We start from the raw sequence: 27,276 nt of genomic DNA on the forward strand, positions 1-27,276 counted from the left end.
GAGGTGATGTTATTGTGAGGAAAGCATCGCAGGTTGAGGATGTGATTGAATGTGACGTCCTGACCGTCGCTGCCCTCTGCGTACAACCATCGATTATCTGTTGCCTTCCGCACGTCGCCCGGCAAACAGTCCATCATGACCAGAAATGTAAAAGCTGCTATCACCAATAAATGTCCTGCTTATCGTATTATCAATAAATTCAAAAGCGACTGGGGCGTGCAGAGCAGCCTCTATGGGGACGCACCTTGTCACAGTCCTATGCGGGAGAGTTTGCGAACATGTAAGGTTAGCATAAATATGTTTAACAAATAGACACAGAAGCCTAAACTCTGTGAGTTTATGAGACTTTTATCTGCATGGTTCTTGTAGGTCATGTTTTTCCCACCTTTATCTCTACCAAATACTGCTACAACCAAAACAAAGCTATAACTTATGACAAAGTAAAAACCCTTTGCGCGGTCCTGTTGTCCTATATCATAGCTAGAATCCCGACTAAACGCCAGTTTCCGAAAAAATGAAAAAGTAATGAAAAGAAAAACAAAATACCAATACCAGGCGACCAAAATACCCACTGTGAAACGCTTTTCGGTGTCTAGCAACTTGTGCAACTCAGAAGAGGCAGGAGAGGTGGAAACAGTGCGAGGGCAAGTTGTTATTCATGTTGCTGATGGGCTTACCTTTCCCGCAGAGAGCGCAGGTCTGGCCCCAGACAAGCCAAAACAGCAGAAAGGGGACCCCGGGGCTGTGCATGGTGTCAGGCCGGGTCGAGATGAGCCGATGGTTCCCGTCTCCCTCCTCACAAATCCTGCACTTCTCTGGTGATGCGCTCGCTCTGAAGTGGCCGCTGCGCGAGCCGTGGCCGTTAGGTGGGGAGAGAGAGAGAGAGAGAGAGAGAGAGAGAGAGAGAGAGAGAGAGAGAGAGAGAGAGAGAGATGTCAAACGAGCCACAATAGCAAAGAGAACTTCCGGTGATTTTCTTCAAAACAAAACCGCTATGAGTGAATAAAAAAAGAATTGCAACGTTTGTTAAGTTTGATTTAATTTTATTGCATTGTATTGTGTTTCATTTGAATTTTTTTAATTTTTTATTTTGTATTCATTTATATGAAATAAATTGTCAGGGTAATGGGGCTGTACAGTGAATGAAATTAGTATTCATTTAGTATTTGAATTATTATCATTATTATTATTATTATTATTATTATTATTGTAGTAGTCGTTACTTGCTCGATTGTTGTTTTTGTTCGTTTGTTTTGCCTCTCCTAATACTCCACTTCCTAAACCAAGATGACCAATTTTACTTTTATTTTGAAAACAAAACGGCTTTTATTCCTATTTTATTCTAGGTCTGTCTGACTAACTTGACGCAGCTTGTGGCAGGGCAAAGCAGAGTACTCCGACCGAGAGAGAGCGAGAGCGAGAGAGAGAGAGAGAGACTTTTGATGTCCTTTAACAAAAACAAAGGCACTTAAAAATAACACCACATACAGTCCATTGAGAAAACCGTTCAAAGAAAATCACAATCACGACTCTGACACATGCACACGCACATGCACACACGCGGAGAGAGAGAGATAGACGGGGGAGTGGGGTGGGGGACTAATTTTTAGGCCCCGGGCCAAGGCCGCTGTCACAGAGAAATCTTGCTGCCAGTAATTGCATTCCTCGAGAGGCGGCTATTCCAGGGATGTCGCCTTGATAACTCTTAAACTATGGCGAAGTTTCTAAAACGTTTGACACTAAACATTTCCAAAACACATCCATCAAGTATCTAGTGACAAGTGGAGCGATGACTCATGATCATTTGCCCAATGTGATAAATTACAAGGCATACCATATGCCACTAAATTACCATCTTTGAGATCCTGACATCCCACCCACCCTCAGATATGGTTTCCAAATAATCATAATTCCCCTTTGGCTTGATTCGCTCTCTTCATAATAATGATAAAATAAATACAAGATGAACTCACTAATGCTGAGTTATAGTATAATAAAAAGCAAGTCCTTTCCATACCCATCTGATGCCAATGAGGTATTCAGATGTTAGCAGCCCATGTATAACAGTGTGTGTCCTTGAATGCAGCAGGCAGTTTATTTAGCTGTAAACCTGCATTAATTGCCTGTACAGTATTAACTGGGCTATTTAACTATTTATCTAATGTGTTGACACTTTAAGTGATGACAGACGAAGTTTGTCTTTTAGCTGCTGTTTGTTATGAGCAAAATGTTTTCTTTGAAGCTATATTCTTTTCATAATCTTATGGCACAGCTGCTGCCTTTACACTACAGTATGGTGCTCTTCCAGCTGTATCTCCCTAACAAGAGCCTGAACAGCGAAGCTACTCCCCCTCACAGATTTGAGTCTTTCAGTTTTTACCCTGTGGCAGAATAACTGCTTTTCTCTCATCGCCTTATGTTCCTCAATTATTCCCCCTGCTCCTTCTCCTATTGGGTGTGGGTGTGTGTTCTGGGGATTAGAGAGAGGGGGCAGACCTCAAGGGAGTTAAGAGGATAACAAAGATAGAACACACACACATGCATAGACGCACACATGCACAAATTCATTTGCATGCGGTCTCTCTCACTCTCTCTCTCTCTCTCTTGCACACACACACACACACACACACACACACACACACACACATGCACACATACACACACACACACACACACACACACACACACACAGTTGGCATTTTCCACTGATAGCGGCAGCTAATGACTTTAAAGTTACAGCAGAGAGCAGAGATTGAGGGCAGCAGGGTGATGTAGTGAGTATTGGAGGCCATCCATTCAACCCAAGTTCAAGCCCTGTGTGCCAGCAGGTATCCACCCTGCTGGGGTGTCCTTGAACAAGACACCAAATCCCTACCACCTACAGGGGTGCTCTGTTCTGCTGCTGACCCTGAACTCGTTGTGGAAAGGTGGAAAAGGAAAGAGAATTTCCTCATGAGTGATGTTGCATTATTACTATTGATTCACAAACGTGTTTCATTTACAACACATAGAGCAGGCAGGGTTTTTTTTTTTTTTTTTTTTTTCAACAATAAACCAACAGCCAGCTGCCAGTTGGCACGCATGCACTACAACCACTTTCTGACACAGCTACTAAATTATTTAACTTAAGCAAATGACTTCATTCATTAACTATAATGTACTGGATTCTCGTTGTATGGTGCAGCTGCTTGTCATTTTGTTTACTTCATTCTGCCAAAGCCCTACCCTGAAATCCACAGAACACATAAATGTTAATTTGTGGATTATGCACCATCCAATCAATCTGTGTAAACATGAAAATGTCCTTTTCACACCTGCAAATCAGAGTTTCAAGGTAATAAAACTTGTGATGCTATCAGTGCACCTCTTCCGGAGTTGTGTCGCCTTGGACTTTCACAGGCGAACATTAACATCCAAATGAGCTTTGTGCTGTAGTAATGATACCACCTTCAAACCATCCAAAAGTAGAAAATATTTTCCAGTCCACAGAAAAAACAGTCTGTGTACTTCCACAGCAACATTTTATATCTTTTCCCAGCAGTGGTGTGGCATTACAGATTATTGGGCAGGACAAACTCTGCAGCTGTAAATAGTGACGGTTGTGGTGTCCAATCATTGGTACAGATTGAACAGAAACACAGAAATGAGATGGTGGTTGCCTCTTTCTTTCCCATTTTATCTTTCTCATGCCCAAACACACATAAATACACACAGACAGCACACAAACTATTTAGTTCTGTGCACCGCTGTTAATGAAAAGCATAAAGGACACGGCAAGCAAAGACAGGGCTCAGACACAGACTTACTGTAGAGGTTTGAAGGCATGTGCAACCCATAATTCATCAATTTTTCTTTGTTCAGTTTAGCATCAAACTACAATGTGTGTGTGTGTGTGTCTGTGTGTGTCTCTGTGTGTGTGTGTGTTTGCAGAAATATTATGTTGATTTTTTACAGAGCTAGTATGGAGTCCATCAAACGCTATGGGATCATCAGCTGGTTTGGAAACCTGACGGTCAAGTACAAAACCCAGATTCTGGGGTTGATCAACATGGCAGGGAAGCTTATGGGAATGTCGACACCTCCATCATCCCCCAAGCCATATTTGATCAGGCCGCTCTTAGTTTAGCAAAGAAAATTGTACCTGACCTCTCTCATGTTTTATATTCTGACTATGAGTTGATGCCGTCTGGTAGGAGATACAGGACTCTTGGGTGGAGCTTTAATAGATTCAGGTTTTCATTTGTACCCTTGTCAATTAAACTGCTTAATGAGGAAATGTCTTCTCGGGGGAGACAGCGGGGCAGAAGTTAATTGTGCTGTATTGTTTTTTCTGACACGAAGGTGTACATGTTCTCAGGGTGTTGTATACTGTCAATGTATATTGTATTGTGTTGTATATGCCAATGTGTTATTATGTACAGTGTTATTATCTATGTTGTGCAGCTGGCCCTCTGTCTCCAAGACAATTTTCTCCGTTAGGAGACCAATAAAGCGACCCTTGACCCCTTGACCTTGACCCTTGTTTCTACATGCATGTGTGCAAGTGTGCTCTCATACCTCACCTAACTCCTGTCATAATTTTTGCCATTGTACAAAAGTTTTTGTCAGCCACCTGGTTTACTTCGGTCTCCAGTGTGACATTCTTTCGTTGACTTTTATTATTGAATGTGTGACATTTAATACCAACATCTCAAAGAGCTCTGGGTCTGTTTGAAATGTCATAACACTTCCATGCACTCTCACATTTTCAAAGCTATTAGGCTACCAGTCGAGGTGCTGTGGCAGATATTGGAAAGGCCATTTACTGTACAACCATTTTGTAATCAGTTGCCGATTGTGAAACAGGTAGTTAATTAGTCTTCAACAAAGCTTCTCCCCCTCATTCGACAAGCTGCTAACAACAAGGGACTGAAAGGTCACCGGGAACATGGTGTTTTGCTCTGTGTTATCAGAATGGAGGAACAAGTCAGCTTTAGAGGCTAGGTTATGAAATATTTTGCCCTCCTCCTTACATGACCCACTTCAAGGACAACAAAGCCCAATGTATGGGTGCATTCAGAGATATGGGTGCATCAGTGTACAATTATAGAGACTTACCAGCTTCTGTAAGCACTCTGTCATCTAACAAATTAAGTGTATGCTTGTGGTCATACCCTTAAAAGTCAGCCGAGTGCTTTCCTTGGTCATCCCAAACGCTCGTAAATGATTTCAGCACCTCGGAGAGCTCCGGCATCTTCCTCAACCTTCGTCCACAAGGGGTCGCACTTCAGCAAGGCTGGCTCGGCGGAACCATTGAGCAACATGCTGCAAGAGACCGTGGGAATGAAAAAAGTGTGACACGCTTACCCAACGCTAGCTGCAGGAATGTGAGAAAAGGTATCTAATCAAATTAATTATCGTCCCTTCTCTTACCGGTTACAGTTATGCTTGTTACAACGACTGCGCTTCGCTTTAATTCATATTTCATACGACCTCGTGATTGTTTTGTTGTACGCAGTTTGGTCAGCTAAGCTAATTACTGCTAGCTGCCGGCTCAATGTCAAGGTACCTGTGTTCATTTACTGACCGTGGTTGCTTTTACATTTTCTTGTCTGGCTACCTAATTAGCTGCAGTTTCAAAACCCTCCTGACTCCTCGCAGTTTCTAATCTAATAGCTTCATACTTGTGTTTGAAGTTGTGAAGGAGATAACCACCTCTGCATACAGTTTCAAACTTGTAAATGACTTTAACGTTAATCCCAAAGGTTGGAGGTAACTAACTACATTCATTCACTTTGCTGTATTTCAGCTTTTTGTGCCACTTGCCTGCCCTTTATGAATCCGAGATGAGAAGAGTAGTATGGCTTTACGTTGTTTGTGCACCTTATTCTGTAATTTCAAAATGCTCTCATTCTCAGTGTCATTTTTAACTTAAGAAAGCAGATTAATATATCTCAAGCAAAGACCCGCAGGCAGAATCCACTTTAGATAATTTGATGATTCATAAATAAATGATGGCTGGTAGAATAAACAGTATTACCACCTATAGTCAAAATATACCCGCTGTTGGGTGGTGAATGGTGCTAATTACCCACCAGCTCTCCAGCACACACATGCACACACATGCACACACATGCCGAGGTGAGAAGATATGCTACCACAGTATTTACTCAAGTTCATGACTCCTGTGAATGTCCCCACATTTATTCTTGTCAGTGTTATGAAGTTCTCTGGGTGTTGTGATGATACATGGGTATAACATGGAAGCTGTTAGAGGTCTGGCTCTCAGTGGGGCCGCCTACAATGCCACCTAAGATGTGTTAATCAAAATAGATAGATTTACTCTAGATTTACTTTATTGATCCCAAACTGGGAAATTCTTAAATACAACCAAGGTAAATATATTGTGTTGGTACAGCATGTCGCAGCTCAGCTCTAACTCAGTACAATGAGTAGAGCATTTATTTCAGCAGTGCACAGTGTCATATCCCTCTGCCTGTTACCTTCTCCCAGTCCCAACACCATTGTGATTTGTCATCTCACATGATGGAAGTGACTCTTCCCTCTCTTCTCCTGCAAGGCTCTTTGACCATGGTGTGAAGGGGGTAAACCAAAGATGGCCACCCGCCGTATTCCTCTGGTTTTGCTAGCCTGCGGTTCCTTTAACCCCATCACCAACCAGCACATGAGGCTGTTTGAGCTGGCCAGAGACCACATGCACAGCACAGGTCAGATCCATACCGGTGGACTTAAATGATATGCTGAAATATATATACATATAAAATTCAGACCACTTGTCATATATTTTATTTGAATTGGTAAATAAAGCCTACAGTATGAAAATGCAAGATGTATTTTGTTGATTATTTACAGAGTAATAAACAGAGAGTGATAATACTCTTCAAGCTGCCTCATAATGCAGAAACATACAAATGTACACCTGGTCTGCTTATTTGCCGTTGGTGTTGTGCCTGTATGCCACAAACCACCCTATCCCATGTACCAGCCATGTCAGCAGGCACAGTCTCTTACCTAAGCCAAGGCCCATTTTCACCCCAAAGCTGCTCAGAATGATAATACTTACCTCCGATCACTGGACTGGTCATGTGGTCAGAGAAACGTCATCATGACTGGACCCATGTCAGCATTGTCATGCTAATGTACTAAGTCTTAAAAAAACAAACTGTTCTGAATCAGCTCTCTCAGTCTAAGGTGCTTTATGTATATATAGTATATCCAGCCAAACAGTGCTGTGTTACATGGGGAAGGAACATAAATAATGCTCTTATGGTTTGCCTTTGAGACCCTTTACTTATAAGATGTCAGCTGACTGGATTTAAGGTAAACATGAGCACTTACCATGAGCTGCATATAGGAGCTGGTTTATTTGACTGGTGTGTGAATGTTTCCGCTGGAGCCGCATATGACTGTGTTTTTAACCTGTTTGAATGGCAGAATTAACTAAATTAAGTTAAACTAGATGATTCTCCTATCAAAAGTGGAGTTTTCGAAAATATGTTGTACTTGATATATAAAATAGGTTCCCAGAGCGCAACGTAAGTTTCACCGCAGCAACAATACAAGAGTGAAAACAGACAAGGTGCATTCACCACAACCCTGCCAGATTCTTTGTACTATACTATAAATAATAATAATATGGTTTAGTCTTTTGTCTCATGCAATATGAAGCACGTGCATTATTCTATGGGTAGAGAATTTAGGCCTAATTGTAGAATTGTAGAATTAACTTCAGCCAGATTTATTGTTTTGCCTGTGGTGCTCTTACTTTGAAACAGACATGTAATTTTTGTACTGAAATGCCTTGGACTTAATAGTGCCCTGGCCTGACCCCTTAACTGCTGAACAGTCTCTAGAGGTTAGCAAATAACTTATGGAGGGACAGTTATTAAAATGGTCATAAAAAAATACGCAAGCTCATATGGCTTAAACCCAGATTATGAAATGAGTTAAGCATGCCATGTGTGTGTATAGGTCTGAATGTTTTATTCATATGGTGTGTGTTTTAAAACTGATTTTGATACTTTCAAGTCACAATTCTTGTTCACAGTTTCTCAAAGAGATGATTTCAGTCTAAATAACTTCAGTGTTTTCCGTATTTTGTCTGGCATTTGATTAAAAAACATTGTATTATCATCAGCATCATTTAGTGCTCATTTCATCAGCTGATTTACGCTCCGTCTGATTCTACATTGGCTATCATGACCCATGAGTATGATCTTATCCTCTCTCATCACAGGCCAGTACCAGGTGGTGGGTGGCATCGTGTCCCCGGTGAGTGATGGATATGGCAAGCAAGGCCTGGCCCTGGCAAAGCACAGAATTGCTATGGCAAAGCTGGCACTCCAGAGCTCTGATTGGGTAACAGTTGACGAATGGGAGAGCCAGCAGCCAGACTGGACGGAGACGGTGGTCACCATGAGGTGTGGAACATTTTTACAGTGCTAGCCATTAACTAAGAGCACACCGAGCCAGAAACACAAGGCCAGAATAAATCTTCATGTCCAAATGATGAAGCATGGATGTTTGTAGTCCAGTTAAACAGGAGAGTTCCCATGAAAAACAGACACATAGTACAAGTTGAGAACATGTAAGATTATGTCACATGTTGCCAAAGCTCCACATTAATCATTACACAAGTTGCTCATAATAACCGCAGTAATTCCCTGTCCTGCTGAGTGCTTTGCTGTGCCTAATGTTTTATTCGAAATACCCCAGTGGTTAATCAAATAGGAGATTTATTTCACAAACATGTCATCTCTGCTCTGCTTGGTACATTAAACATATTTTCTCAATAATTTGCACGTAGTGTGCTCTGTGGACTATCTCTCCACAGAGAAAAGTGCTGTTAACCAGTGACCATTCATTCTTCATTGGGATTACATTTTGTATCTGGCTGCGTGTTGAATCCATTCAAGAGATTTAAACCTTTGTTTCAACAAGTGTCCCAGATCTTTGTTTCGTTTATCCCCATGTTGAGCCATCTCTGCAAAAATGAATCCGGTCAAAGTTTCAGTCAGAAGTGTCTTCCAAAGTCAACAGCCGTTGAAACTTGAATTACTTAGACTTTGTCCAAAACAATCTTGCTGTGACAATTATTGTTAGCATATGGTCACCCAATGTCAAGGGCGATATTTCAGTGTACTAGAAGATGTTGTAGTCTCATGACAGCACATCTTGGCTTCCATATAAATCCACCAACAAAGTGTAATTCAATAACTCCTTTATGTCTCCATTCACAGATATTCAATCCATCCATTCAGCCCATTCAGATCCATTCAGTCTCATGATAGATCCTCCTCCATTCTTCATGAGATGTAATGCCAATATTTCCTCCTTCCTGACATTTCCTCTGTCTGCCACAGCACCAACACGGCTCCTTCAGATGTGTTTCCCTTTTTTCTGCTCCCCTGCAAGCGTTGCTTCATGCCAACATCAGCTGTTTGCACAACAGAGTGTTGCCAGGGTGCCCCAGCCTAAATCATGGGTTGTGGACATTTAAAGGCTGTCAGACTAGCATGGGCCTGTGCCAGATCTGGGCTTTTAAAGGGGTCAAATCAGGGGCATGGGCTGATAAATTCATTGGCCATGAGGGCACAGTAGAGTTGTGAAAGGCTGTCTGGGACTTGAATATGGAGTGGAGGTATAGGCATTTGCCGTTGGAAGTGGTTCTGCATTCTAAATGAGAAAGCAGAATGCGGGATGTCTACTTTAATACTGGCCTACTGTAGGCTGTATTGCTTCTGTTTGCTTCCACTGCAAATGTTTACCAGTTTATGGAACTAAATAATTTGTAGCTTGAATTTGTCAGGGGTGTGATGCTCATAATTAATCAGCACCTAATGGAAGTGATGTGCAAAGTGTTAATGCACACTAGTGACAGTGACAGTTGTTCAAGTACGTGAGCCCACTTTACACTTGCACTGTTCAGCACTTTCCATCTTCCTCGCTTCCCCCTCCCTGCCCTGATCCCCGTTTCCCTCAAATCCCCTTCAGAGTCGCCAGGCAGTTGGTCTCTAAGCTGTGTTTGCGCAACAGGGGAGCTGATTAAGGCATGAAGTGGCCTGTTGTCCCAAAGCAGCACCAAGGCTATGTGAAGCTAGGAGCGGACCACGTCATCCTTCTCCCCAACACACACACACACACACAAAAGCAGATCTACGAGAACACCTTTAAGAGGCTTTACCCCTAAACAGTGGAGGTTTTCATTCATGTTTTTTGTTTGTGAATTCATCTGACTCTCTCTTTCTCTGTCCCTCTTTCTCTCCCTCTCTTGCCTTTGGATGGTGCACAGACATCATTATGGGCGTATTCTAAAGCAGTATGAGCAAATCACAGGGAAAGACAAAGACGCCAATGGAAACATCCTCCCCCTCTCAAGTAAGAACCCCTTACTGTGTAGTCGAACCATTTTCGCCCTGAAACATATTCTCATGCCCTTTGATCCCCTACTGTTTTCAGTTGTTTTATTATTTCGTTTTAATTTCCAACAATGTCCTTAAGTTAATCTAATTTTAGTGCATAAGTGTATGTAGAAATATAAATAGGCAACAGGATTTTAGGCTTGAATTATTTAAATCTCTACTGTTGAGGATGTGCATTTATAAAACTATTTATGTGTAACACAAATGCAGTGTTACCTAACTATTTTTCAAGATATCATGCTGTTACTGCTAAAACAGGCCTTAAAGGGATAGTTCACCCACACATTTAGAGCACGCAGCCAGTATCCAGCATTCAGTTAATACACAGGGACAAAAGCACTACTACTGTCCTACGTAACAGGTATGGAGAAAGTGAAATAATATTGCATTTTTCAAAATGGGTGAACTAACCTTTTAACAGAGTAACATTTAAGGATTTGCATCAATCCCACATAGTGTGCCTGTTCTTAGCAGTAGTAGTGGCTTAATTATGCTCTGTAGTCCAGACTAAAATTGGCTAAAGAGTATTAGCAATAGATTTAAACATGTGGGATCATAGTAACACACTTCATGTGTAAGTAAGTCGCACGATTCAGCACATATGTCGCTATAGCATGTGTGAGCTTCTGGAGATTTTTCCTAGATTTGATTTATGGTTTAATGAGTGTGTAATCACAATCATTTAGGGAACTACTGTTTTAGGTCTGTGATACTGACATCAGCTCCTTTTTACATCATGAGGCAAAATTTGCTGTGAATAGCGGCAATCAAGAGGCAGTCTCATGAAAAATAGAGGTATGAATAGGAATGGCACTGAGATGAAATCAATAACACAATGAGCTCTCTTTAAAAAGACAAGACTGAAAAAGTAAATAGATCTGAGCATGTTTGGTGTCTTGGTGTGCTTTTTGTGTTTTACTATTTGTATGTCTGTTAACAAAAGTAATCATCACAATTCAGTTTTGGCCTTGAGTGAAAAAAAACTTTTAAGAAGTTCTATTGTAAACAAACAATGTGCACCATAGTGTGTTATTTGTGGAGCTTGCACTCTTTGTTTGTTAGGTCTAAATCCCCCGAATTGTTTGTCTTTGTTGTCATTTGCAAGCATTCATCAATTATGCCTACAGTTTTGAATTTTGCACCTCAGCAGTCTGTGCATTGTTTCCTGTGAGGAGACAGTTCAGTCATGCAGGCACCAAGTGCTCTGATCGGATTCCCTGTTTGTGAGCTTTAATGTGAACTAGTAAGCTGGCAAACACCATTGGCCTGTGTTTCCATGAACTTTCAGATTACATTTGTCTCTTTGCTAATGTAATTGTTCAGGAAATGATAGAGGTCGATGATTGAAATATTGGTTGAGGGCACAGTGTAGACAAAGACTTTTTTTGGCTTGCATCTTTTAATTTTGATGTTTGGAAATCAGTCATGCCTGATCAAATTCAAAGCTTTAATACCTTTGAAGATGAAAACGGTTCAGTTGTCTTGCAGAGTAGATTTGGTGTTTTTCAACCTAACCTGTGTTAAAATGTCAATACCCATCATGTATAGCCATACATAGTACAGCCTCATCACAGTACAACAGCCTACGTCACAGTACTTATTTATTTTTGTCCGTAAAAACTATTAAAAATGTTGTTTTGAAGAAAAAAAAAAAACACACCCACAGCACACTCAAATACAAGTTGAAATTCTCCAAGCCAAGAAAAACTTTTACAGAGTTTGCATGGTAATGCATTGCCTTGTATACATCCACACCGTTTTGCTGCTGCCAGTGATGCGTTCAGGAACTTGCATCTGGGAATATCCATCTTTTAAATTTCCAACCTGTGACAACATAACGCTCATGGTGTCTGCTCAGGGTAAATGAATCACAAGAACAAGAACCTCAGAATTTTCCAACACAGGAAACACCAAAGAAAAGAGCATTCATTTTCCTGAGCAGACAAAGTGAATCTTGTGTTGACAAAATTTGCAAGATGGCAATTGCAAGGTCTAAATTTCCATGTATGCAGCATTAGTTAGCAGCACAGTGGTGTGGATGTACACACATCCACACCATAAAACTCCATAAAACGTTTTAGAAAGAACTGGTTGCAACCATTTTTTTGTGTGAACAATTTCAAGACATCTCAAAGTAGAATTATTGATTGTACATCATGTTTTGTCCTCAGAGTGAATATGATTGTGTAGAGCAGCAGCTCTTGCCTTTATCTAAAGATGAACACTTCAGTCAGCTTCAAAAAGCTCTCCATTGAAGAAGTTCAAGTGCTTCAAAATAGGAATGAAATATGTGTATATAATTTCATGTCTTATTTTTGCCTTGATAGCCTTGTTAGTAAGGTAACAGACAGTGTCACTCCTAACCATCTTGTTGGTCCTCTGTCTTTAGGCCCGTCTCCTCAGCTGAAGCTGCTGTGCGGAGCCGATTTCCTGGACACCTTCAAGATCCCAGGTCTGTGGCAGGAAGAGCATGTGGAGGAGGTAGCAGGACGTTTTGGCCTTGTTTGCATCAGCCGGGGGGGGCTGCAGCCTGAACGGGCTGTGCATGAGTCGGACACACTTTCCCGCCACCAACAGAACATTTTTCTGGTCAGGGAGTGGGTGAGGAATGAGACAAGTGCTACGGAGGTGCGCCGGGCTCTGAGACGCAGTCTTAGCGTGAAATACCTGATCCCGGACTCTGTGATAGAATATATTTACCAGCACAACCTCTATACAGAAGACAGTGAGAGGAAGAACAAGGGTACGGTGCTCAGGCCGCTCACAAAGCAGGCAGGACTGCCTGTGAAGAGTTTGGATGACTGACTGATAGACCGACTGCTGTGCCAGACAAAGGCTGTGAAAACCATTGCTGAATGGAGTTGAACATGGGACTCTTTGAAATGCCCAGATCTGTGATTTTCACCAGTTTTTGGATGGTTCCACTCAACTGCAGTGTTGAAGGGGTTTGAAAAACCATAATAATTTAATATCTTCAAAGAAAGAGAAGCATGTTTGGCCTGAATGTGGTCTCCAGGCATCGCCTATTTTCAGTGGAAGGCTCCTAAGCTGTTGTGTCGTGTTAGTGTTTCATTTTGACTCACACACACGTGTTGCTGCTGTTTGTGCCACAGTATAACTGACCATAAAAAGCTCAGATTGTTGTGATGATTATGAAGCTGAGCAAGCTGGGATGATAATCAAATGAACATTTAATTTTGTCTGCTGAAAGTGTTACATCGTGGGTATTTTTTCATATTGTGCATCACTGTGTGTAGTGAGATTGAAATAAAATCCTCTATGTTTGGAGTATTTTTGTGTGCCTCTTGTTATGCTGCTTTTAGCTTACTTTGATTTTGAATTCCTTCTCTCATATGTCCAGCAGCGTGGGTGTCTCCATTCTAGCAGCCTACCGAGAGCCATTCATCCTGTATCTATTCACTTTCTCCATTATCTGCCACACAGTGTGACTGGGAAGCTTTTTTTCTCCTCAGGATTTTAAGTAATCCTGACAGTCGCTCAGCTACAGGAGGTGTTTTCTCTGTGAGGCCAATGGCTGAGAGCACCACTGTGTTACTGATACTGACTGGCATCCTTTGAAAAGTTGTTTGTGTGTGTGTGTGTGTGTGTGTGTGTGTGTGTGTGTGTGTGTGTGTGTGTGTGTGTGTGTGTGTGTGTGTGTGTGTGCATATTCCAGCCAGCGAGGGCTCAGGCAGTGTGTTGGCTGCAGCTTGCCCAAAGGAGAGCTTAGCAAATTAATTGAGTTATTTAGGCAGGACAAAAGATGTGCCAGTCCTATTATGCTTCATCTAATTCCTCCAGTCAGAATTTTTTCAGCACAGGTGATAGGTCTGCCTTTGTATTTTGCGCATTACCCTCACCATCTTCCAAATTCATTTTAACCACATTCAGAACGATGAATGGTGTAACTGTTGTTATTCCTGTAAATGATGGGCTCAGCATCATGAGTATGGCCTACATCCCAAAACAAATCCTGAGATGTGTTTGAACAGGCCTTGTCTGCAATCATAAAGCTTCATAGTACAAACAGTTGCTCCTGGTATAAATGAAATTCTAAGAAAATGATTAAAATTATGATCTTTCCAAAAACTTTCCCGTGGAATTTTCTCTTACAGTTAAGACTACATCCTGATGAAGAAAAACGTTCACAAAGCATCTTAGCCTAGTTTTAAGGTTAAGAGACCTTAAGTGGTACTGTAAATAATGACACTATGGTACAGTATTAAGGGAGCATCAAAGGCCAACACCTTACACCCTTGTAACCTTAACATTAACCTTAACCATTATGACAAACCTTCCCCTCACATTAACAATAACCTAATCTTAAGTATATTGGTGGCTAGCTCGTGAGTTCACCAGAAAGTGGTGTAAAGTTCATTAGAGGGTTGGAACAAATGACCTATGTGACCCTATGGATCAAAAGACCTGGACAAAAGCTGTTAGGAGCACGGAGGGGAAGTTTTAAGAGGGTTAAGAGTTTCTCACTACAGCTTACATGTGCAGAGATAATGTTTTGGGTCAGTCTCATTAGGGACGCACTCACATCTCCCACCCATTGCAATAACACTCTAACACTGACATCTTTTGGCAGCTGGAAAAAAAAACAGCAGTGCAGCAGTGATGACTTGGATCTGTCACCCCTGTCACACAAACATTTACAGCTCTTTCACAGCCTCACTTTGTAACACAGCTCATATCCACTGGATGTTCACACCTTGCAGGCTCACAGAGGGGCACTCATGGGCACAGCGGCCTTCCCCGTGTTATTGGTGTAACTGATGAGACACTCATCCACATGATCTGAGCTGAGCCATTTCCCCTTTAATATCAAAAAGTTTGAGCACTAAAATTACCAGTATGGTTAAGCAAATAAATATAACTATCAGCAATGTAAATATTGCACAAGCAGGCCTGTGCTTTCAAGCATTTTGTGGGATACTTTTGAAGTAGGCTGTGGCTTACAATTTATTCAGCAGAGATGGTCATTACATAAAATAGTAATCTTAATAGAGACTAAATTCCATGATTAGGCGCATTGACTTCACTGTCCAATCTATAACTAGGTGTGCTTTTTTTTTTTTTTTTTTTTTATCAGCCAATCACACCTCTTATCCTTAAAAGGTATGAGTCTACCTAGCAACGGGGTCATCTCCTCACTAAAGTTTCTGTCACTTCTTTGCTGACCCTGGTATTTATTTATTTATTTATTTATTTATTCATTCATTCATTCATTCATTCATTCATTCATTCTAAATTACTGCCAGGTCAGGACTCCTTACTATAATGTTTTTGCCTAAGTTAAGGGCTCTCTGAGAATTACTCCCTGATGTTTTTGGGAATACGACCCCTGGTTCACAAATCCTCATAAATGACAGTAAACAGCCCCTTGTTTGTTACATGTGCACGTGGAATCACGCACAGCATCACCTGCTGTAACTCAATAAGCAACCACTTTAGGAAACTCGCCTTCATCCTAATCCCATATCGTCGGAGTAAGCAATTTCAAAGATAAAGAACATGTACATAATGTAGCCTATGCATGTCGCATGTTTCTAATGCATATGTATGTCAAAGCGTGGCACGGATTGAGTGTTATGTGAAGTGCATTGAGAGGGAGGGAGGGAGGGGGGGAGGGAGGGGAGTGGGAGGTCCCGCATATTTTCCTCAAAATGAAAACCAGCAGGTAATCGGATTAAAGTGATTTAGGTTAAAATTGGGGGGCTTTACGGGGTCCTGGCATTCGATCGCAAGTACCTGGCGACATCGGATCTCCTTTACTTCTTAATCTACTGGAAGAAAGGAACAAGCCAGCAAAGAAGCCAAGATGCCAGTCGATCTGAACGGGTACTGGAAAATGATTTCCAATGAAAACTTCGAGGAGTACCTGAAGGCTCTCGGTGAGTTTTTGGGGAGTTTTTAAAGAGAGAAGAGGACAACATTACTTCCACTGGCTGTAGTTTATCAGTGGCCTGGGAGCAAACTTGACATCAGCCATAGATACATGTCATAGCTGTAACAGCAGGATACAGAATAGTCTGTAAAATAACCTGGTCGTTCAATATTTATAAAGGGACTAATGTGTTCTGGTGCAGTAAGAATCACTTTGTCGTCGTTTCAACCAAGATTTATTTTTCAGAATAGCAGCTTTGAAAATGTATTGATCCAGTGCTGCAGTTAATTGAGGCCACCTTTAAATTTGCATGAATCTTAAATTGCACGATTGCAAAGCAATACCCAACTTCTCACACTCCTTCTCTCTGTCTCCCATTCATTTGTCCAATTTCTTTTGGTGGGGAAACCCATCACAGATGTAAATGTTGCCATCAGGAAAATTGCCACCTTGTTGAAGCCTGACAAGGACATTACCCATGATGGGGACCACATAATCATCAAAACCCTGAGCACCTTCAAAAACTACAACATGGACTTCCATGTTGGCAAAGAGTTTGAGGAGGACCTGTCTGGAGTGGACGACAGGAAATGCATGGTGAGTAGATGGAAACCTCAGTTCATTTATTGGATTCTGATGCATGCTATGATACCTTTTGAGAAATATGCTTGGCCATTTGTGCAAGATTCCGTTGTTTAAATCACAATGTTGGCGGTGTGGGCATTTATGGCATTAATTAAATATGCATCGCATGAGTGCAAGACCTTTAGCTGTATAAATCTGACTACTGCTGGCACCCTCTCAGGCTATTGAGTACATAATGTGGTGCAATTCAGCCTATTGATTTACACAAACATTTCCCCCTCGCCTCACTTGCTGCAATAAACTATTACCTCCTATCACTATCACTTTTTGATCATTTAAGGCACAAAAGCTCCCACAGTCCTATTTGTGGAATAATTATGAACTGGTGTAATCTTTGAAGACTGATAACAGACGCTGCAGGAAAGATATCTTCAATTCGCTGGAGAAACAAGTACTAAGGTCATGATGAATGATGAGATGCAACCCATTTGATCAGATTTTCTCACCAAATTCTGAATAGGAGCAGAGATTATTTTTTTGCCCTGCAGAAAAACCTAATTTGTAAGCTGATAGGCCTATTATAGATAAGCTATAAGCTGTTTGGAGGGTTACTGAGAAAAAGAGAAAGAGCCTGCACTTGTGTGCCTGTGTGTGGCACACCATCCACCCATAACGCCATATTTGAACAAATCACACACATTGGTGTTTTGTGCATGATGACTAAACATGCTTCTTTCCTTGCAATTTCAGACCACTATCACTTGGGAGGGAGACAAGCTGGTGTGTGTGCAGAAGGGAGAGATTGAAGGAAGAGGCTGGACCCACTGGGTGGAGGGTGATGAGCTTCATCTGGTAAGAGAACATGTCAGGGTGTGCCACAAATGTTAATAAATCAAGTCGGATACTTTAATCCAAATTTAAAATGCCTCGCAGTGCTCTATATTTAGTGCATTGTATATTTTTATGGGTGATTCAAGTGTTGATTAGACTTTTAACTGTGGTGGTGGTGGTCATGGCATGCTCTGTGAGGTGATAATCTTCAACATGGATGCATAAGACTTACTTAATGGCCCCTTTCACACTACACTTACCCTTGAGCTCTGACCTCTGTTAGCCCTGGGCTTTGTATGTGGGATATCCCCACCCTCAGCCCAGGGCTTACTGAACACCACTCCAGAACAGGGTCTGCAAAAAAAATCAGGGTTTAAGGTCTGCAATGTGACTCGCGGTTAGAACAAAAGCGTTAGAGCGTTGTGAATGAAAACTGTGATCTGAAGACATTAACCCTGGGCTTACTGTAAGGCCTGGGTTAATACCTATAAGTGTGAACCAAGCCCAGGGCTTAGGGTAGCCCACAGCTAAGAAATGAAAGAAAAAGTAACTTTCAAAGACATAATTTGATTTCTGAAGCGATGCCTGCCACATACTGTAAGGAACTGTCTCGATTAAAAAGAACATAACAGAGCCGTGTAGTTTGATTTACAAAACTATTTCCCTCTAGATCAGGTAACATGGAAGATTTAGAATCAAACTTCTCCATGTTCTGAAATGAAAAGCTGTCCAGACTCTGTTATTCATTTCCTTCTCAGCTCTGTCTGTCATCATAAACTAAGTCTTCCAATAATCCAGAGGACCAGAGCACACCAGGCTGAGCAGTGTCATGAATCAGCTTCTTCCATGCTATTATCTTGACTTTACAGATGTAATTTCAGTAGGAGTGTTCAGTGGCATTTTTTTAATCTCTTCTATCAAATTCACAGTGTAGCCAAGTGCACCCTATAATGAAAACATTAGCATCTGAAAAGACCTTACAGTAATGACTAGCGCATTACCATTTTCATTACCTTGACATCATCAGATGTTCCTCTATATGATTACTGATATCAAAGCTGAGTAAAAAATAATCTGCCAAATTATTTGGTTTAAGTGATACCAACAGATGTGCTCAATCAGCAGCCATGAAATGAGTTATTAAGGGGAAGTTCCCTGGAGCTGGTAGAGTCACAGAATACACAGCCTAAATGTAGGGCAACAGTGACCTCTGGTGGTAGTTAATGCTTTGCAAGTCGCTTGTCTACCTTTTGATATACATTACATAGAGCAGAACAGAAACTGTGAGTACACTGCAAAAACTCAAAATCTTACCAAGATTATTTGTCTTATTTCAAGTCAAAAATGTCTTATTTCTAGTCAAAATATCTCATTACACTTAAAATAAGACATGATCACCTCAGAAGTAAATTGTTTTTAGACAATTTTCACTTGTTTCAAGTGAAAATCACTTGAAACAAGTAAAAATTTGCTTGTTTCATTGGCAAAATTTGCCAGTGGAAAAAGTGAAAATTCACTTGAAATAAGTGAAAATTAGCTAGAAACAAGAAACAAATTTTGCCAATGAAACAAGCAAATTTTCACTTGTTTCAAGCAAATTTTCACTTGAAACAAGAGACAATTGTCTAAAAACAAGTGACTTCTGAGGTGATCATGTCTTATTTTAAGTGTAATGAGATATTTTGACTAGTAATAAGACATTTTGACTTGAAATAAGACAAATAATCTTGGTAAGATTTTGAGTTTTTGCAGTGTAGAACAAAATAGAACTGAATAGGATAAAATAAAATAGGACAGAACAGGATAGAATAGAAGAGATACTTTAAGTGTAACTCATTAACTGCAATAGAGTTATGCCTCTTTGACATTATTACTATTGTTAGCTAACTTTAATGATGCATCAGTTAAATTTGTGGGATACCTTTCTTGCAGGTGGCACCCTAAATTGATAATAATAACAGTTTTGTCAAAGTGAAACAAGCGATTAAGGATTTTTCAAAAGGCATTGGGCATAATTGCATTTCTCTCAGTTTGAGGTGCAGTCCTTCTTTTGGTCTTTCTATTCATCGACATATAGATGTGTCAAAATGATATTCTAACTCTTTTTAGATAAAATCTAGAAACATAAAATAGGTATGTTTTTTTCCTCTGCAGGAGCTGAGAGCTGCTGGAGTTGTTTCCAAGCAGATCTTCAAGAAGACCTAAATTGGTTTTTACCCAACATGATGGCACCCCCAGCTGAGAAGGGCTCACAGAGACACAACAGACACAAACCCATGCCTCTGGTGTACCATCCATTCTCTCCATTCATCTATCTCTTGATCCGTCCATCTATCCATCTTTTATGGCTTTTTCTCACCACACATTTTTATTCCGGCAAGAATTTTGCCTTATCCTGCCAAAGTCAATTCATCCATGGATTAGGGCAGTGTACACATCATGTAACATTGCAGAAGACAAACAAAAATGTGTTCACATCTGTCAGTGACTTATACTGTACATCTGTCTCAGGGTGGGTGCTCCTTTGATTAACATGCTTCACTGTGTTGGACACATGAATGCTGATAGCTGTAGCTCAGTAGGTTTCAGCCAGTTTGTGCATTATGACCAGTGGGAATGTAATGATTGCTGCAAAGAGAAAAAGTGAGTCAAAGATAAAGTTTGGGGTTTTGTTAAATCCTCTCTTTGTTCTCTGAATAATTGCTCTGGATAGATACTGAGGAAGGAAAAAAGCAGAATATTGGAGTTTGATTAAGGACTGTGAACTTCTTTGCTTGTGAACTACTGATGCCTAGTCTCCAGAGTGAACATTAAATGAAATGTGTATATATATCTTTCCCATTCCATTTGGGATTGTGCCCTTAATAGGAAAATTAATCAATCAATAAATGAAACAGTGCTCAGCAGTTTAAGCTGTCTGTCTTTGTCTTTGCAGTTGAAAAGAGCTACCCCCATTTTGTTGAACAAAATCATTGCAAATGGAAATATTATTGTTTTACAGGGCAGCATATGTGCTGTTAATGGTTACTCTCATACAACATCGGTCATTGTGAAAATACAATGCCTGTATGTAGTTGATATTTAGGATCACAAGTCAACAAGTTAGGGGTTTGCAGTTCAGTTTATTTGAAACTGCTTTCTTCACTGGATCCAGAAAACTTGGAGAATTTCAGGAAAATTTTTAGCTACACCTTTCACTCAGTATTTCTCATTTCCATTAACCTCCAACAGACCAAAGCAGACATTTTTTGGCCATTGTTAAGAAATCATCTCTGTCTCAGACCAGTTCTCTTGAATAAATACAAATGGCAAGAAAAAGATCAAATAGCCTACAGACCACACTGCTGGCAGTTAGCTATACTCTGCTCTGGATACCGTACACTGTGCACTCCAGCAAACATATTTCTGCTTATGTGTATATGCTTATGTGTGTGTGTGTGTGTGTGTGTGTGTGTGTGTGTGTGTACAGGCTCTCATGCATGTGAATTTGGGTAATCAGCACTGCTATCCCCTCAGTACCAGCCCTCAATGAGCATGTAAAGATTCAAACAATAGACTCTGTTTCCCTCACTGCCCCCCTCATCCTTAAAAAAAAATGACCCCACCAATCCCCTCCTCCACCTGGGTTTCTTAAAAGGAAGGTGACACTGCACCTTCTTCCTTCTCACAATCTGTAAAGTCTACACACACACACACGGTGCACTCAGGTACCAATATGCCTGTGGACTACAGTGGAAAATGGATCATGGAAACCAATACTAAATTTGAGGAGTATTTGGAATTGCTGGGTAAGAACAGTTTGATTTAAATGGATTTATGGAGATATATTGTATCAATTTATTGTTACAGGGTGATGTGACATGTTAGATTAGCTGTAGCAATAATGAAATTGTCCAATTCCATGCTCTTCCACTCATTCTGACTGGGTTATGAGTAGTCATCTAAAGTTGGAGTTTTACTTTGTTCAGTGGTTCACACTGAATATTACGGGCAAAAAATGTTACGCTAAAATTTTTAAGGCAATGATTTCATCAGAGATCTCAAGATAAGTAGTACACCTGTAATAATGTCAGTAGTAATGGCAATAGCAGCAAATGAGAAACTTATGATTAATAGATTGTCTTCATTATCATTTCTTGGACTAATTTCCTTCAGCTAGATGGACTTGTCTTTAAATACAATTTGCAAATGTAAAATGCTCTTACACTGGTTACAAGACATGAAAAAAACAGCTCTCCTTGTCCTGGCCCTAGATATTGATATTACTTTTCGGAGAATTGCTGCCTCCCTGGTTCTGACCAAAGTGATTGTCCAAGATGGAGACAAGTTTGACATCAAGACACAGAGCATCTTCTCTTGCTACCCGCTTGCCTTCACTGTAGGGGAGGAGTTTGATGAGTGCACCAAGGGTCTCGACAACAGAAACCTCAAGGTGGGTAGACCTCTCAAGCCTTATCTATTCTGCTGAGAAGACGGCTTCCCATATCTCTCTTTTAAAAACTCTCAATCCAAAAACATATCATTGCACAAACTGTCAGGATGGGACATTGAAACACTGGCCGCTACCCCCAGAGAATATGCAGATTCTATCTAATTACATTTTCAGAAATAAATTAAAGGAAATAAAGCGCTCATTAACACCAGATATGAGAAGCTTAATTTTGCATTAGCATTGATGGAGCATAAGTGCCTAGGTGTGATATAATGCTTCCCTGCTCTAATTTCCCATTGTAATATCTTTAAAAGAAAAAAAAAAAGAGTTGCAATTATTTTCTGCATTTCCCTTGAGCCTATTTCTAAAATTAATTCATGACTAATCCCCAAAGTAAGTCTTTCAAACAAGAGCGACACAGAGTAAACTCAGAAGATACTTTGTTTGATTTTCACATTTTCAACAGCTGTTATTAACTGACTTAAAATCTCAATACTTAACTTTTTTTTTTTTTTAAACAGTCTCTGGACTTCAAGCCAGAGAAGTAAAGTCCCACATTAGTATGCCAGCATGCTCAATGTGAGTGCTCACCATAAACAGGCCTGTGATTCATTTTTAGGCCTCAACCCATAATTTAATAAAGAAACACTGCTGAGATTAACATCTGATAACTGGATATGCTGGGTGATTAATGCACACATTGATTTAAACCCACAGTTTAATTCTAGCTCTGATCACACAGGATAAGGAAGCGTGCACATTCTGAGGCATGATTGAAAGTTCAAGGAGATATTCATGTGGCTGCCTCTGAAAGATCTAATAAACCCAATCATCTTTTTTGGTCAGGTAATTATTTCCCTCTAGCTGCCTAATAGTTGTCTGGCCTCGTGACAATCAGATGACAGTGGAAGTCGTGCTGCCCATCTTCCTGCCTTGTTCATTATTATCATCTTCTATTTCATTCTCATTTTCCAAATTCCAATTTAAAAAAAAGAATGTTTTAAGATCTAATTGCACATTTAACATTCAAAGTAAAGGTGAGTCTTCAAAGTGTTTCTCATACAAAGTAAGAGCCCCTCTGCATCTTAGTGAAGGCAGCAGGAGCCTTGAGGTTAAAGAATGTGTGACTGGAAAGTTGCTGCTTAACAAAAAAATAATTTAAAGGCAGAAAGAGTAGGAATTGTTGGTTGCAGTTTGTAAACCCAACATTCAAAGTTTGCCCCCCTGGCTAAGCCAACCGCCTGCAGCAAGGAGGGAGGGCCACCTTTGAATATTATGTTTAAGAAAACACAACTGACAAATCCTATCTGCCGGCAACTACCTGTTCAACAGAAAACAGGCCAACACTGCCAGCGGGTGAAAGCCAACACCAGATTCACTCTTGCTGAAGAACAAACTATTTGCTTGGTATTTTGCCTCACCATATTTCCTTTTTTCTGCGGTCCACGCCCACGATTTTTGCAGCTTCCTATTGGATGTCGTGATATTGATATAGCACTCTGCGCTGTTATTGGCTGGGAGTTACACACCTACTGTCCAAACACCCAGAAACACCTCAAGCACAGCAAAACAAGAAAATCCAGGCAGAGGGCAGTGTGTCTGCAAATACACACACCAACGCACACTTCTAGTGGGTCATAGGTGATGTTTGAGAGGGACTGTTTTCGTATGAGTCCTTATATTGTTTTTTTTTTTTTTAGGAAAATCCTACTCTTCTGCCTTTGAAGAACCATACCAGTCTTGTTTTGACTTCTTGTCAACAGTTTTATCTGTCTGTCACAAATATCAGTCACTTCAGTAAGTACAGTATATGCTTTGGTAGCTTAAAAGTCAAGGTTAACTAACAACTCACCCACTCCAATTCATACTGAAAAAAATGTGAAAGTTGAAAGTTGCTTTGCATAGGTAACTCTACTTAAGTACAGGCACACAATTGCTAAAATCACCATCTTACTCTATTCTAATCATATAAATATGTGCACATTGCCATATGTGTGGAATCCACTCACATGACTTGGACTTAACTTGGACTCAAGTCACAAATTCAGTGACTTAAGACTTGACTTGACAAAATAAAGACAGACTTTGTGACTCTTGACTTTGACTTGACACACCAATGACTTGTGAGTTCACTTGGACTTGTGCCTTTTGACTTGAAAAGACATGATAGTCTTCCTTCTCCAAAGCCAGAGTTTTTAAATTATGCAGTTAACCCCATCTTGCAGGCTAATTTGTGGTAAAAGAAAAGCTAAGGGGATATTGTTGACCTCTCATAGCAAATATAAATTTAATATCTCATATCTCTGATGAACAGCTATAGTCAATTTGCCTAGCCAGATAGCATAAATGTCACCAAATCAGTCAGCAATCAGCTTTGTCTGGCGTTAGGTATCTGTCATTGATGAATGGGCAGCTGTAGCCTACATTACCACAGACATAATCTTCGTTAACTACAGGGAGCAAAAGCAGGAGAAACAGAGGAGCTGTTGTGTGTGTGTGTTTGTGTGTGTTAGGGAGAACAGGGCAGAGGAGTGTGTGTGTGCACGCATGGTGAAGACAGAGAGAAGAATCAGTTGGGAGAGTGAAAAAAGTGAAAAAAGTCTCACACATGGAGGAGACCTTGCCGTTGTTTTAAACAAACACTAAATGCACTGGCATCTCAGGGCCTTTTTTATTCCCAAATTAATTAACAATAAAGACAGACTAGCAAGTTGAAATGGGGTGTGCCAATGGACCATGTGCAATAATTTGCATATACAGGGCAGGCAGAGGAGAAATAAATTATTAAATAAAGATTGGTAAAGAGCGCATTATGACTGGAACCTCAACATTTGGGACTTATGACTGGACTTGGACTTGAATGCCAGGACCTAAGACTTACTTGTGACTTGCAAAACAATGACTTGACTTGGTCCCACCTGTGCACATTATTATCAAATGTGGTCCACGTTCACAGCTTGAAGAGGTTTGAAGAGGTTGTGGGGCTACTTGTTTTTGTTTTTTGTTTTTTGTTTTGTTTGTTTTTTACTCCTGAGTGTTTTGGTCTTGCTGGAGGCAGCCACTTATGCAAAGCTGAATAGCAGGTGCTCATTCGTTATATTTGCATAAAATAAAGGTTTTTAACATGGAATGCCTTAAGTGGTTATAACAGTTGAAGAGATTATAATAGAATAAAACAGTCATTTTAGCTGCAGTACATGTTTCATCAAGCAGTTTTTCTGTTTTCCAACATTAATGGGAGTGAATGGGGGTAAGTTATCCTTGACACCTATCAAACATAATGTGGATACACTTATGCAAACAATATTTGTGATGGATGGAAACATCATGATGGTTGACAAGGAGTCAAAATAGGACCAGCAGGGTCCTTCAAGTGTTGACTCAAATGACGAGTCCATGCTTCACTCAGTCATAGTGTATTTACTAATTTCCCTTGCTTTTTGGATGAATCCTGACTTCATCTTCCAGACCCTAGTAACCTGGGAAGGGGACAAGCTTGTGTGTACCCAGAGAGGGGAGAAGAATAACCGTGGCTGGAAGCACTGGATCGAAGAAGACAAACTCTACCTGGTGTGTTGACAACGCTGATCTTTACAATTTAATTTTGTTATACTGTTGACAAAAACTGCCATCACAACTTCTGCTAACTGGTTCAGCAGGAGGGGGTGGGATAGTTAATATATATTACACAGCAGAACTGGCTTGTTATGCATCATAAGGGCAGTCCAGACACGTTTTTTGTTGTTGTTGTTGTTGTTGTTGTTATAATACTTTATTCTCTTTCAAAGATTTTCTTTCTAATTATTATCCATGTTCTAAACATTGTTAATTGATTACATGTTCTCTCTGCTTACAGGAATTGACGTGTGAAGATGTGGTTTGTTTGCAGGTGTTCACAAGAGAACAATAAAGGATTGTCCCTGTTAGACTGCTGGTTTGTTTGCTCCTTGCTAAAGTTAACACACTTTATTTCAAAACGCAAACAAAATGGATAAAGATGCCTCTCAGGGAACAAAGCACTTTGTGCATGAATGGATACAAACACATTATATGACAAGACTATTTACAGTTTGTGCTTTTACAGTAGCTGCAACAGTAGGCTGACTCGCAGGTAAATCCAATCATACTTTTTGATGGGAGGGAAAGTATCTTTCTCTTGCACAAGGGGACTGCTAGAATGAAAGTGAAATTAATATTTTGTAAAGCTCAATCATTTCCCTCTTAGTAGAATTTATATAGTATTTTCCATTACAAAAGAGCACAAGGTTTAAAGCTTGAATTCATGTCACGTAGTTTCATGGGGGCAGAGGAAGGGAGGGGAAAGAGAGGGAGGTTATGCCAGCCATGATGGAACAGGGGGGAGGAAAGTAATGAGGGAGTGATGGAAAGTGGAAAGAGAGGAAAAAAACAAACATTTGAAATGTACCTAATGAAATTAACCCCTTCAGACCTGATTTTTTTTTTCATCCATAGGAATATTCAGGCCTATTTCCTTCTTTTTCTTACTCATAACACATAGAAATATGTCTCTCTCTCTTTTTTTTTTCTTAATGCAACTCCGTATTCATTTTATTTCATGTCCATTGCAGTGGACATCAGATTGAAACAATGAAACATCTTTTTCATTTAACATTTCACATACTCCTACCTATTTTACAAGCTTTAATTTACTAAAAAGAACAGTACAACACTGAAAAATTATGAATTGCTGAATTGGAAAACACTGAATTAAAAAAGAAAAAGAAAAACATCAATCACTGAACACAGCTGTCACACATTCATTGTTTTAACAGTCTACTGGCAATAGGCAGCCTTGAATCAGTTCCTGTGAGATGAATGGATAATGTGTGTATCTTGCCCCTCACATATTTAAATCTGTCTTCCCTCTAAAGTCTACACTCACCAACAAGCCAAATCCTGGCCATCAAAGGTTCGTCCTCATTCTGACTCCAAAGATTCAATTTCTTACAGATTGTCATCAGACAGCAGTTGTAGGAGGATTTTAGCTGCTACTGGTTGCTAATTGGGATGAATTTAATTTAGTTTAGACTATGTACACTGATGTGTACTGTAGTCTTTACCATCACTTTCAATAATAATGTGTTTATTTTCTCACC

The 27,276-nt window shown here is 40.3% G+C and overlaps 4 protein-coding genes across 4 annotated transcripts in view; 3 read left to right on the forward strand and 1 right to left on the reverse strand.

Annotated features, from left to right (window-relative positions):
- Positions 1-815, reverse strand: part of LOC115374611 (calsyntenin-2-like) — a 179,868-nt gene extending 179,053 nt beyond the window's left edge. Inside the window, exon 1 of the mRNA XM_030073590.1 lies at positions 678-815. Coding sequence (XP_029929450.1) covers positions 678-750 — 73 coding nt within the window. The 5' untranslated portion in view covers positions 751-815. The remainder of the gene's footprint in view (positions 1-677) is intronic.
- Positions 816-5,261: 4,446 nt separating this feature from the next.
- On the forward strand, positions 5,262-13,712 carry nmnat3 (nicotinamide nucleotide adenylyltransferase 3). Its single transcript, XM_030074719.1, has 5 exons — positions 5,262-5,376; positions 6,560-6,707; positions 8,237-8,420; positions 10,292-10,377; positions 12,811-13,712. Exons 2-5 carry the CDS (start codon positions 6,596-6,598, stop codon positions 13,224-13,226), a joined length of 798 nt encoding a protein of 265 aa, XP_029930579.1. The 5' UTR covers positions 5,262-5,376; positions 6,560-6,595; the 3' UTR covers positions 13,227-13,712.
- A 2,435-nt stretch (positions 13,713-16,147) lies between these two features.
- Positions 16,148-20,639, forward strand: rbp1.1 (retinol binding protein 1, cellular, tandem duplicate 1). Its single transcript, XM_030074720.1, has 4 exons — positions 16,148-16,318; positions 16,730-16,908; positions 17,647-17,748; positions 19,882-20,639. Exons 1-4 carry the CDS (start codon positions 16,246-16,248, stop codon positions 19,930-19,932), a joined length of 405 nt encoding a protein of 134 aa, XP_029930580.1. The 5' UTR covers positions 16,148-16,245; the 3' UTR covers positions 19,933-20,639.
- An 803-nt stretch (positions 20,640-21,442) lies between these two features.
- On the forward strand, positions 21,443-26,069 carry LOC115375305 (retinol-binding protein 2-like). Its single transcript, XM_030074721.1, has 4 exons — positions 21,443-21,515; positions 21,981-22,159; positions 25,628-25,729; positions 26,016-26,069. Exons 1-4 carry the CDS (start codon positions 21,443-21,445, stop codon positions 26,067-26,069), a joined length of 408 nt encoding a protein of 135 aa, XP_029930581.1.
- The last annotated feature ends 1,207 nt before the right edge of the window (positions 26,070-27,276 follow it).

This window comes from Myripristis murdjan, chromosome 17 (assembly GCF_902150065.1).
Source record: "Myripristis murdjan chromosome 17, fMyrMur1.1, whole genome shotgun sequence".
In the NCBI taxonomy this organism is placed as follows: domain Eukaryota; kingdom Metazoa; phylum Chordata; class Actinopteri; order Holocentriformes; family Holocentridae; genus Myripristis; species Myripristis murdjan.